The sequence below is a fragment of the Pinus tabuliformis genome, chromosome 9 (genome assembly GCF_031772625.1).
Source record: "Pinus tabuliformis cultivar Carrire ecotype Pingquan chromosome 9, CPIR1, whole genome shotgun sequence".
Lineage (NCBI taxonomy): Eukaryota > Viridiplantae > Streptophyta > Pinopsida > Pinales > Pinaceae > Pinus > Pinus tabuliformis.
Window position 1 is genome coordinate 131,396,324 of NC_142307.1, and position 15,097 is coordinate 131,411,420.

Consider the following 15,097-nt stretch of genomic DNA (forward strand, 5'->3'; position numbering starts at 1 on the left):
TTCTAAAATTGAATAACTTGCTTCAAGAACTCAACATTACAACTCAATTTCAATGACTCAACAAAACATTGACCCAAATAAAACATTGTCTTAGATGTAAAATGTACCTTCAGTTGATGTTGAAAAAAGCCAAATGTCAAAGATCCAAAATTTCACTGAAATGTTCTCTAATTTAAAAACACGAGAGGAAAGGAAACGTGTCAACAAACTGCTTAACTTCGTAGATCTTTTGAATAAAAAAACAAGGTTTTAGGTGTGAGGGTTTAATGCACTTTTAATTGTTTTGGCCTGCCCCTTTGTACTAGCCTTGGTTTCACAAATGTAGCTAATTCACATCTATCGAGGGAAAACTAAGAGTCGGCCTCCATTCTTGCATCCGTTGTTGGTCTGGTTCAGCTCTGTGTATGCGTTGTGCCTTCGCTTGTTTCTTGTGGTGGTTTGTTTGCTGGTCCACGGAGGCTTCAGGTCGACTTTCAATCTGCAAGTTTTCACTTATTCTTTGCTGCCTGGCTTATGCTTCGTTTTTGTTCTGCTCGTGGTGGTTTCTGATGTTAGTTTTGGTGTTGACCTGGCTCTGTGTATCCACAGGTTCTTCCCTTGCTACTTTTGTGGGCGGCTCAGCAAACGCTATTTCAGGTAAATTTTTGTTCTGGTTTCATTTCTGCATTTCATTTTTTTGTGATTCTAACCCTCTGGCCCCTTGGTGAGCAGGTAAACTTACCAATGGCATTCTCGCTGGGAGAAACCCTCTGGCTAAGGACTCGGTTCTCATCCTCTGACTTGGAGACAGGCTTTTTTCAGGTAAACCCTTGTTCTTCCCTTCTTTTATCTGCTCTCTGTCACCTTATTTTACTTTCCTTTCGGTTTTTGACTACCCATCTTGTTTTCGTGGTGATGTGCAGGTCATACCTAGAGAATGCTACTCCACGACCTCGTTCTTGGGAGTCTTTGTGGCTTGGGAAAACAGGGTAGGATCCCTCCGTGATTGTCTTGTTGTTTTTGCTTGCGTTATCCTTAGTCAGGCATAAACCCTTGGGGTTTCATTTTCTCAATTATGTTTTGTATGGTTTCATGGGTTTCAAACCCTCGCTGTCAAACTAGTCTTGGCCTGCAAAATGTTGTTTTCAACACTTGTGGGTTTCAAAACCCTCTACTGTTTTGGTTTCATAAATGTATATTGAACTGTTAAATTTTGAAATGTAACAAATGCACAGGTGTGCTTGAATACTGAATGTAAATGTACCTGGGTTTTTGAGAAAGAATGTGATATCTTTGTTGGCTTTGCCTTTGTCTGGTTTCTGGTCTAAAATGCCTTCAGTCACGAGATTTCTGTCAATGTCATTCAGCCTCTTTAATGAAATACTTCACTATTTTGCTTAAAACAATATTTGAAGCACTAATGCATAGGAAAAAGAAATTGTCTTTCTTTCTTTATGACAGAGATTTTAGATTCATTTGTTTTTACATATACTCAAGAAAACATATTGTAATTTCAATTTTTGTATTCTTTCTTCCCTCTAGATGGCAAACCCTCATAGTGGGGATCTGGTTTTGCTTTTATGCCTTACCAGCAGTGTCGTACAATTGAGACACTGTCCTTCAGTTACCTTACAGTTATATAACAGTTTCTTTAAACACTCTTAACTAATCCTATTTTACTTGCTTGCTTGCTTAATTTTTAAAGGACAATGGTTGTATCAACCTTAATTTAAGTAAACAAAATTTGTAATTTTTTTCTTCCTTTCCAACAAATTTCTTGTAACTCCACTTTTTCTAAAATTGAATAACTTGCTTCAAGATGTAAAATGTACTTTTAGTTAATGTTGAAAAAGCCGAATGTCACAGATCCAAAAATTTCACTAAAATGTTCTCCAACCACATGCACCATCTTTATTCGAGAGCATGACAATTTGAATTTGCCTACTTGTTCTATCTAATACACAAAATCATACACAACCATATATAATTTTATGCTTGTGGAAAAACCTGTGAACAATTTATGAAACCAACGTTTCGGACTAGCTTGGTGAGTCCATCATCAGGGCAATGAGATTTGTATTTTGAGAAGAGAGAGCGAGAAATTATGGAGCTACTAATAGTTATTCTAAAAATTATTTGAAATCTTTTTTATTTTTTATTTTTATTATTTTTTTTATAATGTCGGCCTAATTGATTCATAATTATTAATTCATATATATATAATTATTTAATTAATTGATTTTATTTATATGTTTATTTAATATTAATATTATTATTATTATTATTATAATTTAATTTAGCTTAATTTGTGGTGACCAGTTTAATTAATGATGGATTATATTTGAATGTATTTATTTGGTTTATATTTATTTATTTTATTTATTTATTTACTTATTTATTTAATTATTATTATTATTATTATTTTTAAATTATTATTAATATTATTATTAATTCATTTTTATTTTTATTTATTTTTTTTTTTTTTTTTTTTTTTTTTATTAAGGGTTTCCACGTGCTACTTAGTTTTAGTCCGTCATCCCTATTCATGTTATTGGGGGATTTCTCAATTTCAATTGCCTCTTTCACCTTTCTTTTTAAATAATGCTCTTCCTTGTGAATTAATTTTGCTTGTTCCATACAAATATAGTGTGAGAAAGAACATGCATGCTCTGCCAGACCTGATTTTTCTGACCTGTTTCTTGTAATATCATTAATGTGTTCTTTTAATCTTATGCCAAAGGATCTCCCTGTTTCACCTATATAAACTTTTCCGCATGAGCAGGGAATAGAGTAAACTCCTTTGTGATTTTTTGGGTCTATTAAGTCCTTAGCAAAATCAAGCATGTTTTTTAGGGTGTTAGGGGGCGTAAAGGCAACCATGATGTTATGTTTGGCGAGAATTCTGGCAATTTTATCTGTGGTTCCTTTAATATAGGGTAAGGAGATTCTAGGGTTTTCAAGAGTTTTTCTTTTTTGGGTATTGGTTGTGGATTCTTTAATTATTTTTTGGATAATGTGTTTCTGATAGCCATTGTTTATGAAGACCTTATGGAGATGGTTAAGTTCTTCTTCTAGATGTTCAGGGTCAGAGATTCTGGAAGCTCTGGTGGCTAGGGTTTTGATGACACCTACTTTTTGTTTCGGATGGTGGTGGGAGTTTGAATGCAGATATTTGTCAGTGTGTGTCTGTTTCCTAAAGACCTGGTGGCTTAGTTTGCCATTTTTCTTGGTAAGGAGGACGTCTAAGAAGGGGAGTTGGTTGTCTTTTTCAATTTCAATAGTGAATTTTATGTGTTTATCTAAACCATGGCTCTCTAAACACATAAAATTCACTATTGAAATTGAAAAAGACAACCAACTCCCCTTCTTAGACGTCCTCCTTACCAAGAAAAATGGCAAACTAAGCCACCAGGTCTTTAGGAAACAGACACACACTGACAAATATCTGCATTCAAACTCCCACCACCATCCGAAACAAAAAGTAGGTGTCATCAAAACCCTAGCCACCAGAGCTTCCCGAATCTCTGACCCTGAACATCTAGAAGAACTTAACCATCTCCATAAGGTCTTCATAAACAACGGCTATCAAAAACACATTATCCAAAAAATAATTAAAAAACCCACAACCAATACCCAAAAAAGGAAAACTCTTGAAAACCCTAGAATCTCCTTACCCTAGATTAAAGGAAACACAGATAGTCAGAATTCTCGCCAAACATAACATCATGGTTGCCTTTACGCCCCCTAACACCCTAAAAACATGCTTGATTCTGCTAAGGACTTAATAGACCCAAAAAATCACAAAGGAGTTTACTCGATTCCCTGCTCATGCGGAAAAGTTTATATAGGTGAAACAGAGAGATCCTTTGGCATAAGATTAAAAGAACACATTAATGATATTACAAGAAACAGGTCAGAAAAATCAGAGCATGCATGTTCGTCCTCACACTATATCTGTATGGAATGAGCAAAATTAATTCACAAGGAAGAGCATTATTTAAAAAGAAGGGTGAAAGAGGTAATTGAAATTGAAAAATCCCCCAATAACATGAATAGGGATGACGACTAAAATTAAGTAGCACGTGGAAAACTTTATTAAATAAAATAAAAACACAGTAAATTAAACCTAATAAAATAATAAATAAATAAATCTAATTCTCCTTTTAATAAATTTTAATAAGTCAAAAAAATAAAAATAAACAACAGCAAAAAAATAATAATAATAATAATAAAATTAAAAAATAAAAATAAATAAATAACTTAAAAAATAAATAAAATAAAAATTAAATAAATAAATAAATAAAAATAAAAATGAATCAATAATAATTAAAAAATAATAATAATAATAATAATTAAATAAATAAATATAAACCAAATAAATACATTCAAATATAATCCATCATTCATTAAACCGGTCACTTAAAAATAAATCAACTAAATTAAATTATAATTATAATAATATTAATATTAATATTAAATAAACATATAAATAAAATCAATTAATTAAATAATTATATATATATGAATTAATAATTATGAATCAATTAGACCGACCTTATTAATATTAAATAAACATATAAATAAAATCAATTAATTAAATAATTATATATATATGAATTAATAATTATGAATCAATTAGACCGACCTTATTAAAAAAAATAATAAAAATAAAAAAGATTTCAAATAATTTTTAGAATAACTATTAATAGCTCTATAATTTCTTGCTCTCTCTTCTCAAAATACAAATCTCATTGCCCTGATGGACTCACCAAGCTAGTCCTAAACGTTGGTTTCATAAATTGTTCACAAGTTTTTCCACAAGCATAAAATTCTACCAACCTGTATGTCTCTCTTTAACAAACATATATAAGTATACAATTATTCTTAAACCCTTTATTTTATTTCAAGACAAATCCAAGACAAAAAAATCATTTTATTATTTATTTATATCCTTTAAAAACTATCAAACCTAAATTCACTTGTTCTTTCTCCAAAAAGTTGGATAAACTTTATCAAGGAGAGTCATATACTAGCAGTGGTAACCACCTTGAACTGATACATGGACAAGGGACCATTAAGGTTGTAATAAGAAAAAAAAAACAATGTTTTTTTGTTTTCTTTCAAAGATTTGGACTTAGAAAACGAATGCAAACTCTTCAACCACACCAAATGACAGCTATAATTCTGTGAGGAACTTCAGAGAAAAATAATTTTTTGTTGCTTATGATATGGATTGCTACCTTTACTTTTGAGGGTAATGTTAACAAATCTTTGTGGCAAGTATAATTTGTCTACTTGTTCTATGTAATACACAAAATCATATAAAAACATATATAAGCATACAATGATGGTGCAATGACACTAAAAGTCAAATGTGATGGTTCAAAAAATTTCACTGAATTATTCTCCAATTTACAAAAAATTTCACTGAATTATTCTCCAATTTACAAAGGTCATAACTTTGAGAGGTATTCTAGATTTTTTACCACCACATTCAACATCTTTGTTTAAAAGCATGACCATTTGAATGTCTACTCATGTATCAAAGTAAAGAGCACATAAAAGTTGTGAAGATGCTAAAAACCAAATGTAACAGTTCCACTTCATTGTTTTATTCGTAAAAAAAATTCACCCACTTTGTCTCAAGAAGAGTAATATACTAGCATTGTTAACCACCTTGAGCTGATCCATGCACAAGGGACCATTAAAGTTGTACTACGAAAAACAGAACAACATTGTTTTTGTTTTATTTTGCACCTTAAGCTGATCCATGCATAAGGGACCATTAAAGTTGTACTAAGAAAAACAGAACAACATTGTTTTTGTTTTATTTTTGTTTTTGTTTTATTTTGCACCTTAAGCTGATCCATGCACAAGGGACCATTAAAGTTGTACTAAGAAAAACAGAACAACATTGTTTTTGTTTTATTTTGAAGATTTGTGCTTAGAAAAAGAATACAATCTCCACAACCACACCAAATGACAATTACAAGTCTGAGAAACTTTTTAGTAAAATATATTTTTCGTTGCTTTTAACATGAAACTTTTTAGTAAGATATATTTTTGTTGCTTTTGATATGGATTGTTACCTGTACTTCTTTGGTGGCAAGTAGAAGACCCACCGGTAGGCAACACACTGATGATGCAGCTCTATGCATTGCCATGGGGAGAAATTTACGGCATTTGTCAAATCTAAGCAGGAAGCATATTCAAGTCATTGACCATAATGGTAGAGGGAGATCATAAGATTGAATCACAATCTAGCATCTCGGTAAGAAGTGTGAGGACACTAAAAGTAAAATATGACAGTTCAAAAAATTTCACTAAATTATTCTCCAATGTACAAATCTTTATTTGATTATTTCAATGTCTGTTGTGTATTTGTTGTGTATTAAAGTAAAGCCCATTAAAAAGTGTGAGGATGTTAAATATCAAATGTAACAGTTCCACAGATTATTAAAATTTCACATATTAAAAATTACAACAGATTATTAAAATTTCACATATTAAAAATTACAACAGATTATTAAAATTTCACATATTAAAATTTCACAATACATAACTGAAACAGTGAGTTATATCTATTATATATTTTGATTTAAAATATATTTTGCTTATAAATACTAAGTAAATGTCGCCTTCGGAAATAGAAAGATTATCACTTTAAAAATAGAAAGATAATCACTTTAAAATAGCATCTAGTTATTTTGCTTATAAAACAAAGTAAATGTTAAAAAAATGCAAAATTCTGATAAACTAAATTAAATTAAATATTCTCATTGGCTCGTAATACTTTGGTTTTAAAACTGTTACACGAATAACCTCCATATCCGAAATTTTATAAACATTTATGTAAAGAAGAATATTCCCACCTTCCAAGTTGTGTTTTAGGTTATTAAATATCCGAAATTTTACGAATTCATTTATGTAAAGAAGAATATTCCCACCATCCTATTTAAATATATAGACTCGTCTGTATGTAGCGAACAATGTGATATTCAAATATAATAGACCCCTCGTCCTCGTCTTTATGCAGTGACCAAATGGAGCATCTGTAGTTTTATTTAAATATATAGACTCGTCTTTATGTAGTGAAGAATGATATTCAAATGTACATGGACTCCTCGTCTTTATGTAGTGGCCAAACGGAGCATCTGTAGTTTTATATAAATATATAGACTCGTCTTTAAGTAGTGAAGAATGATATTCAAATGCACATAGACTTGTCTTTATGTAGTGACCAAATGCAGCATCTGTGGTTTTATTTAAATCTAGTTTTAATTTTAGAAAAAAAAGATAAATGGACCCTAATTCCCCGAGAATGTAAACTAAACCTCATTTCAGTAAATACAGACCTTGGAGATGAACAAACTGAGAACACAGTAGACAGAGGCAACAGTGGGAGATCTAAACTGTCCCTCGTAGTAGCAAATAGAGAATCTCTTCTATATTACAGTCTGGACTGAAGCAATATTGGTGCTTCTAGATAGCTTCCTAGAGGATACTATTTTAAGTACTATGATGTAAATGGTACAAACAACGCCATTAACCCAAGATATTGGGTATGGTGCCAGACCAATGCACCAAATTGGTAGGATAAAACCATCGGAAAAGTTTACGTCTCTACATGCTTGGAGCTACATTGTAGCTACAAACAATGTCATTACCTCGAGACATAGGACATGGTACCAAACCAATGCACCAAATAGAAAGTATAACCATCGAAAAGGTTTTTACATACTTGGAACCACATTTATACCGTATATCTAATGAAACATGTCGATAGACTACCATGGAGGAAAAAAAAAAATCATCGGCGTTCCAATTCGCCTGTGGTTTCAAAATGAAAAGATAGAAGAGTTAACAGATGGGCATTTGGTTCACTGATAAAAACATTCCCAAGGTTCCATTTCTTCTGTGGTTTCAAAATGAAAATATAGAAGAGTTAACAGATGGACATTTGGTTCACTGCTGAAAACATTACCAGGCTTCTATTCCATAAGTTTCAAAAAGAATATGCTACCAAAGATTGATCAAGTACAAAAAGGAAGAGGCTGGCAAAGATTGATCTAGTGCATTGTCCAAGACAGTGGATTCATTCAACAACCTCAAACTTTCAGGACATCTAAAACTGTAGAAAGTAGTAATTTTGAGAAAAAGATTCCTAGGAGCCTGTCATATTGGTTACCCATTTTCTTCATTCTCGATATTGAACAAATAAATTTCACAGCAATAAAATCATGTTTTCTTCAAACAGTAACGTGCATGATAGCATTTGGGAATTTGCATGTCCTTGAATGCAAAAAACCCATCAATTTCGGCTTTGGACAAATAATTTCACAGCAACAAAAATTATATTTTTCCAACATCTCCTGTTTCTAAGTCGGAACAAAAAGGGTATAAAAGCTAATGATGGTATTCGGGAATTTCCAAGTCCTAAAGTGTGCATCTCTCATTTATTTGATCACCTCTGCCGACAGGAAACTCGACTCTACGAACTGTTTCATGGGTCGAAGTGGGAAAAATGTGCTTTAGAGGGAATTTAACTTTTTTAAATAACTCAGCCCCATTAATAGCATGGATGTGGATGAGTTCTAAACAACTCCTGCATGACATTGCTCAATATTGCCTTCAACACTAGCTAAGTATTTAAGAGAAATTGGTGATATCTTAATAGATTTCATTGTTTGCCCCACTTTAGAGTAATTTAGAGAGATGATATTAAGGTTTTTAGGTATTCATACGGTAGAAATAGAGTTAAAGTTATTCAAATAGTTCAGAATACTGTTCTTAAATCTGCAGATTTCAGAGTTTGCCTCACTTATTTTAGAAGTATTTTAGAAAGATGATCATCAGGTATTAGATGTTTATATGGGTAGTCAACAGTGTTTGATATCTGAATATTTCAGAGTTTGATATCTGAATATTTCAGAGTTTGCCTCGCTTATTTTATGAGTATGGTCAATCAGTTTTTTGGTATCTACATGGCAGAACTTTTGAATATCCAGTGTTTATAACAAGGGCAGTGGGCACATTATAAATCATCCACTATGACATTAATTCTCAAAACAAATGGAAAACAAAACGGTCACAAGCCAAGAGAACAATGAAATGTTGCTAATGTAAGAGCAATGTATAAATGCAAACAAGCTAACGCAAGTAAATAAAGAGAATTACCAACTTTAAAAAAACATGACGATCCAAGGCTTTTTTTCCAATAGATACAACATATCAACAAACATTTGCAATTTCACAGCATTTCTCATTTGAAAATTGTGTAAAAACTGCACCACTTATAAGAACTACACTACCAAGAATGAAAATACAGTTCAGCAAATGGAACTTTCCATTCAAGAAAATACACCCAAAGGAAACAGGGAACAATGTTTGCTCCATAAGAGAAAATAGAACCTAGGATTGTAAAATTAGAGGGGGCAAATTTTACTCATTTTCAAAGAGAAATAAAGAAACCACAATAATAAATTCAATATCTAGAAGACTATGGAAGACATGCAATCTATATCACTAGGACATTCTCAAATGAAGTCAGTCTGTCTCATAAGTTGAAAACAAACAAACAAAAACACATTATGCATAATGTTTCCAATAGAAATTGAATCAACATAAGTTCAGGAAGCATGTAATTATTACAATTTTATCAAAAGGAGTGAAGAAAAAAACAAAATGTAAAAGATTTAATCCTCAATAAATAAACCCCGAGATCTTGACCAACTGTCATATCTCAAAGTGTGAACTCAGACATTTGCCTGGTGTTTGATACAAAATGTAAGTGCCCATGAAGGTGACTTGACATAGATATATCTTTGACATGACCTCAATCTAATTTGTCTTTGATTTAGATATCTTCTTCTTGGGTTTCTTTGTAAACGAGTTCTTCATCCCAAGGAAGAAAAGCAGGGCTCCAAAAAGGGACAAGTTCTGCACGAAGTGTAATTTATACACGGATATAACATTAACCATTAGATAAACATAAATGACAATACAATATAACCCAAAAAAAAAACTACTAAGTAAACAAATTAACATCCACAAGAGCTCAAAAAATAGCACTTTCCAGAATCCTTATGACCATTGGATCCCAGACAGAAATACCAGATTGAATCGTGTATATATGTTTACTACAGAATGAGAAAACAGTAATGACCTTTAAAGCCCAAAAATGGCTGGCACTAAAGAATGGTGTTTAGTGACAAAATATGAACTTCCTAAAATTGAGCCACTAACAACTATGCAGTAACAAAGCACCATTTGAGCACCTTGCTAAGGCCCAAAGAAACATGGCTGACACTCCTGATAACCTACATTATACATGCACACTGCTACAACATATATGATACAGAGCACGCTATATGAAGTTACGAAAGTTAAGTCAATGACAAAGCTTCTGCACTGACACAGTAACACAGTACCTTAGAGTACAACGTGGTAACCCAAAGGAGACAATTTCTTACATCCCTTGCAGCCTACATCTTTAAGTCCATAGTATGAACTTCCTAAAATTAAGCCCCTAACAACTATTCAATAACAAAGCATCATTTAAGCACCTAGATTAAGGCCCAGAGAAACATGGCTAACACCCCTGATAGCATACGTCATACATTGACATCTACTACAACATATGTGGTACAGAGCAGGCAATATGAAGTTACCAGAGTCAAGTCAATGACAAAGCTTCTGCACTGATGCAGCAACACAGTACCTTAGAGTACAACGTGGTAACCCAAAGAAGACAGTTTCTCACACCCCTTACAGCCTACATCTTTAAATCCATAGTGTAGGGATATCAAAATGAGCAAATAACTTTGAAGACTTGGTACAAAACCAGATCAAGAAAATTAAAATATAACAAAAATGCAATCTCATCCCATACCCAACCAACTATAATCTAGCCTGCAACCTTCAGTGAAGGCAGTCTACAGTTGAATCATAAGATGTAATCTATACGTACACAATTAAAGATAAAGCAGCTTACCTTCAGAAACTGGATAAACTCTGTGACATATTCCGGCTTTGTCATGTCATAATTGTAGAAGTCATGCATGATTGGTGACACAGATGCCAGGAAAATAAGCTGAAGTGGCCATGATCAATATATTCAAAACACAAGTAAGATATCAAAGCTCATCATACTCTATAAAACAAAAATTAAATAACATAAGAAAAAAAATACATACAACTTTTGCTGTAAATAAATTTATCATTAAAAATAAGAACAAATAGACATTGGCCAATTGATAAACAAAGAATACAAACCAGCAAGTATGCCCCCAGAGTGCTGCCAAAGATGAAGAGAATGCCTCCAAGGCCTTCCAATCCAATAGCTACCATCAATAGATGCTTTATCTGTGCATACACTCAAACGAAACAACATTGTTTGTTTTGCAGTCAAAATCCTGCACAAAGTAGTAATAAATCCAAATGAAAATTCAGAGTATAAAATCAGTCACGTGCTCACCTCAAACTCTGGTACCTGGACCCCAAGAAGGGTTGTAACATGATTTTTAAATAACGCAAGCTTAGGTTCCATCGACTTAGCTGCCGCCCCTCCATCAGTACCAAAATCATTTATCCTGAATCAGATCCCACAATTGATCCATTTAGCATGAAGAACACATCAATGTGAATTAAATCTCCATAATCGAGCAATAAGGAAATATATACGAAACTAAATTAAATTACTCTGTAAGAGAATTTGTTCGTCTACCTAATGGGTAAATACAGTAGCTGATATGTTCCTTACCATCAAGGACGTAAATCTAAATCCTTTACAATTAGATCTATACTCGATTTGTGGTCCAATCTCACTGTATTGTAACAATCTTTTTCAACATTATTAAGATTTATGCTAGAATATAAGACTACTCCAAAGGAAGCCTATAAATGATATAATGTGGATTGCTACAATGAGAAAAACAATAAATTCAAAACTATTCAATAGCACATCTATGAAAAATAAATCTAGCCAATTTGATATCAAATGTATTGCATGAGTTTTGTCATCTACAGAATCAACATTACTAGGGCAAATATTACACAAAAACCCTACAACATCTACAGATTCAACATTAGTATGGGAAATGTTACAAACTCTACAGCAACTAAATCCAAACACCATAAATTTTAAACCGTCAAAAAGAGCACTTTACAGTTTCCACAAGAAGATTTCCAATAGATCCTAGAGATGCAATAGTCATAGTCAACGCTGAACTTAATAAATTAGTGTATAGTGATCTCATTTCTAACATTAAAAACAAAAACACCCAACAAAAACCAAGAACATAATTACTCCGCACTGGAAAGCATGTAACAGCCTTTCTAAGCATTACTATGCAGCTTACCTTCTGAGACCAAAAAATGATGGAGAACAATTGCAAGTTTGCTTACTGCATCAAACCAGAATTTGAGTGGGATTTCCAATCAAACACTAAGGCCTCACTGCAACCCAAGGCCAGTTACAGCTAAAGGGCAAATATGACAATCAAATAGCTCATTTTTTCCTTGTTAAGGTCAAATTATACGAAAAAACCAGGGAAAAAAAAACGCCGAACTCTCCGTGATCGCTCGTGTTTGTTTGTAACTTTGTTCGCGTTATTAAAGTCAAATCATGCAAAACGACGAAGGAAAAGGAGAACTGAAAACAAAACGCTCTTTTTCTACAACCATTATGTAGTGTTCAAAAATAATCCCCACATTAATTCCCAACAAAGCAAGATCCCGTGGCGGGCATTCCACAGCCCAAATAAACAGCAAGAGCTTTCAAGCTAGGTCATAGTTTAGATCAAGTTCTAATGCATCAGGGCATGAAAAATATCTAATCCTCCCAAAACATAGGCAGTACAATTCAACTCAAAATATGCTAAATGATGACGTAACGTGCTTTGAACTCGGACCCACAAGAAACAAAAGCACACTGCATGCACCTCTATTCCATTGTATCACAAACATATCGCACCCAATACACATACAGATACTCATATGAAAAGATCTTTCAAACTAGGCCTTAGTTTAGATCAAGTTCTAATGCATCAGGGCATGAAAAATATCTAATCCTCCCAAAACATAGGCAGTACAATTCAACTCAAAATATGCTAAATGATGGCAGTAACGTGCTTTGAACTCGGACCCACAAGAAACAAAGCACACTGCATGCACCTCTATTCCACTGTATCACAAACATATCGCACCCAATACACATACACAGATACTCATATGAAAAAGAATAACTGCTCATTTTAACGACCAATCTAAAGAAAGAAAGAAAGGGCATTTAAGATGCTGCTAGTCTGTACATATATATGTAACAACAACACCAAATATGTATCCACATCACATACTAGTGTGTATGTATAAATATTAACACGGTAGCCAATATCATGTATTAACAACATTTTCATATATATCTTCGCTACTGTAGATACATATATATGGATTTAAATGTCCAAGAGAAAACAGAAATTGATATAAACAACAGGGATCAAAAATGCCCCTACATTTATTTTGAAACCAAACCCATCCAAGGACAAATCTTCCAAAATAAATCAAACCCATCTATTACAACAAGCAGACAAAACCCCAGCCCACGAAACCCTAAAACCCAACTACATCACATTGCACCAGCGCCACCAGATCTATGAATTAATCCAAGAATAACTGAATAAAAAAACCAAAAGAGTAAAGACTTACTTTTGCCAAGCTGCGAGGATGAATATGGACGAGAACAGAACTCGACCGGCGAACGAGATGAAACCCATCTATTAGAATTCTCGGGAAAAATAAGCCTACGAGCTCAAATCTGGCGCCGAAAAATCCGTTCAAAAGCTTCCAACACGCAGAATCACTGAGATCTGCGGTGATCCGAGAGCTTCCGGACTGGAATCAGGTCGATTTAGCGCTAAAATCGATCGATTGACCCTTGGCAAAACAGCCCTCCTAAAAACCTCCCGCTGCACAAATCTCTATATGTGAACTACTATTTATTTATAATTAACACCGTGCTTAGTTTTTATTGACCTGGGTCTTCTAACCGTTAGATCTCGTCTCACGTCTCTGGATTTAAGGGTCCCGATTTTGATGACGTGGCATTGATGGAGTGAGATGTTCGTGGGACTTACCCTTCTTTAGGGGTGTCACGTGGGATAGTTTTGATGAATACTAAATCGGTATTCCAACTTTTTGTTCTTTGCTTAATTAACAATTAATTAACCATTAATATTTTTCGTTAGGCCAAAATGTTTTTGGCCGGAGTCTTTGTTTTGGTTCCCTTCTCGATTGTTTTTATTAAGCTGTAGTCTTTAACGCGACTTTTTGAAAGCTTTTTCGGCGATTTTTTCCGGTGAAAATCCAGCAGTAATTTATTGAAATCCAAGTTTGATAACTAGTTTCTGCACAATGAAAGCGTCCCAGGGGTTTTTCAGGGTGCTGAATCCGAATATGCAGTTAAAAAACCATTTTAACTGCAACAAATCATGATTTCATCTCAATTTCTTCCGCCGGATTCCGTCACCGGAATCTCAAAAAGTCGCATTATAGACAACTCCTTTTATTAATTTTAAAATATTCCTATTTTCAAAAATAGGACTGTGATTATTACAGGGCCAATTAAATGTTGTTTTGACCACAATCTTTCATTTGGTCCTCCTTCCATGGTTTTTATATTTTATAGTTTTGTCATTTGTATTTCAAAAATAAAAGTGTATTTAAGTGCAAATTAAATATTTTATAGTTTTGTGATTTGTATTTCAAAAATAAAAGTGTATTTAAGTGCAAATTAAATATTCTATAGTTTTGTGATTTGTATTTCAAAAATAAAAGTGTATTTAAGTGCAAATTAAATGTTATTGCAGGGCCAATTAAATGTCATTCGGACCACAGTGTTTGTTTTGGTTCTCCTTCCATGGTTTTTATTAATTTCAAAATAAATATATATTTTATAGTTTTGTGATTTGATTTCAAAAATAAAAATGTATTTAAGTGTAGATTAATTGTGTTAAGAGGTCATATTTTGGAGAAGAAATCTTGTCAGGTTATATTATCTAAATATTTTGACTTTTCAAATTATATATATATATATATATTAATAATAATTAAAATATTTTAA

The 15,097-nt window shown here is 32.8% G+C and overlaps 1 protein-coding gene across 1 annotated transcript; it reads right to left on the reverse strand.

The window, feature by feature from the left end:
* Positions 1-9,542: 9,542 nt before the first annotated feature.
* LOC149147445 (uncharacterized) lies at positions 9,543-13,975 on the reverse strand. Its single transcript, XM_089438283.1, has 5 exons — positions 13,684-13,975; positions 11,456-11,570; positions 11,254-11,343; positions 10,973-11,071; positions 9,543-9,918 (listed from the first exon to the last, which is right to left on the reverse strand). The coding sequence occupies exons 1-5, from the start codon at positions 13,749-13,751 to the stop codon at positions 9,820-9,822; spliced, it is 471 nt and encodes a 156-aa protein (XP_089294409.1). The 5' UTR covers positions 13,752-13,975; the 3' UTR covers positions 9,543-9,819.
* Between the last annotated feature and the right edge of the window lie 1,122 nt (positions 13,976-15,097).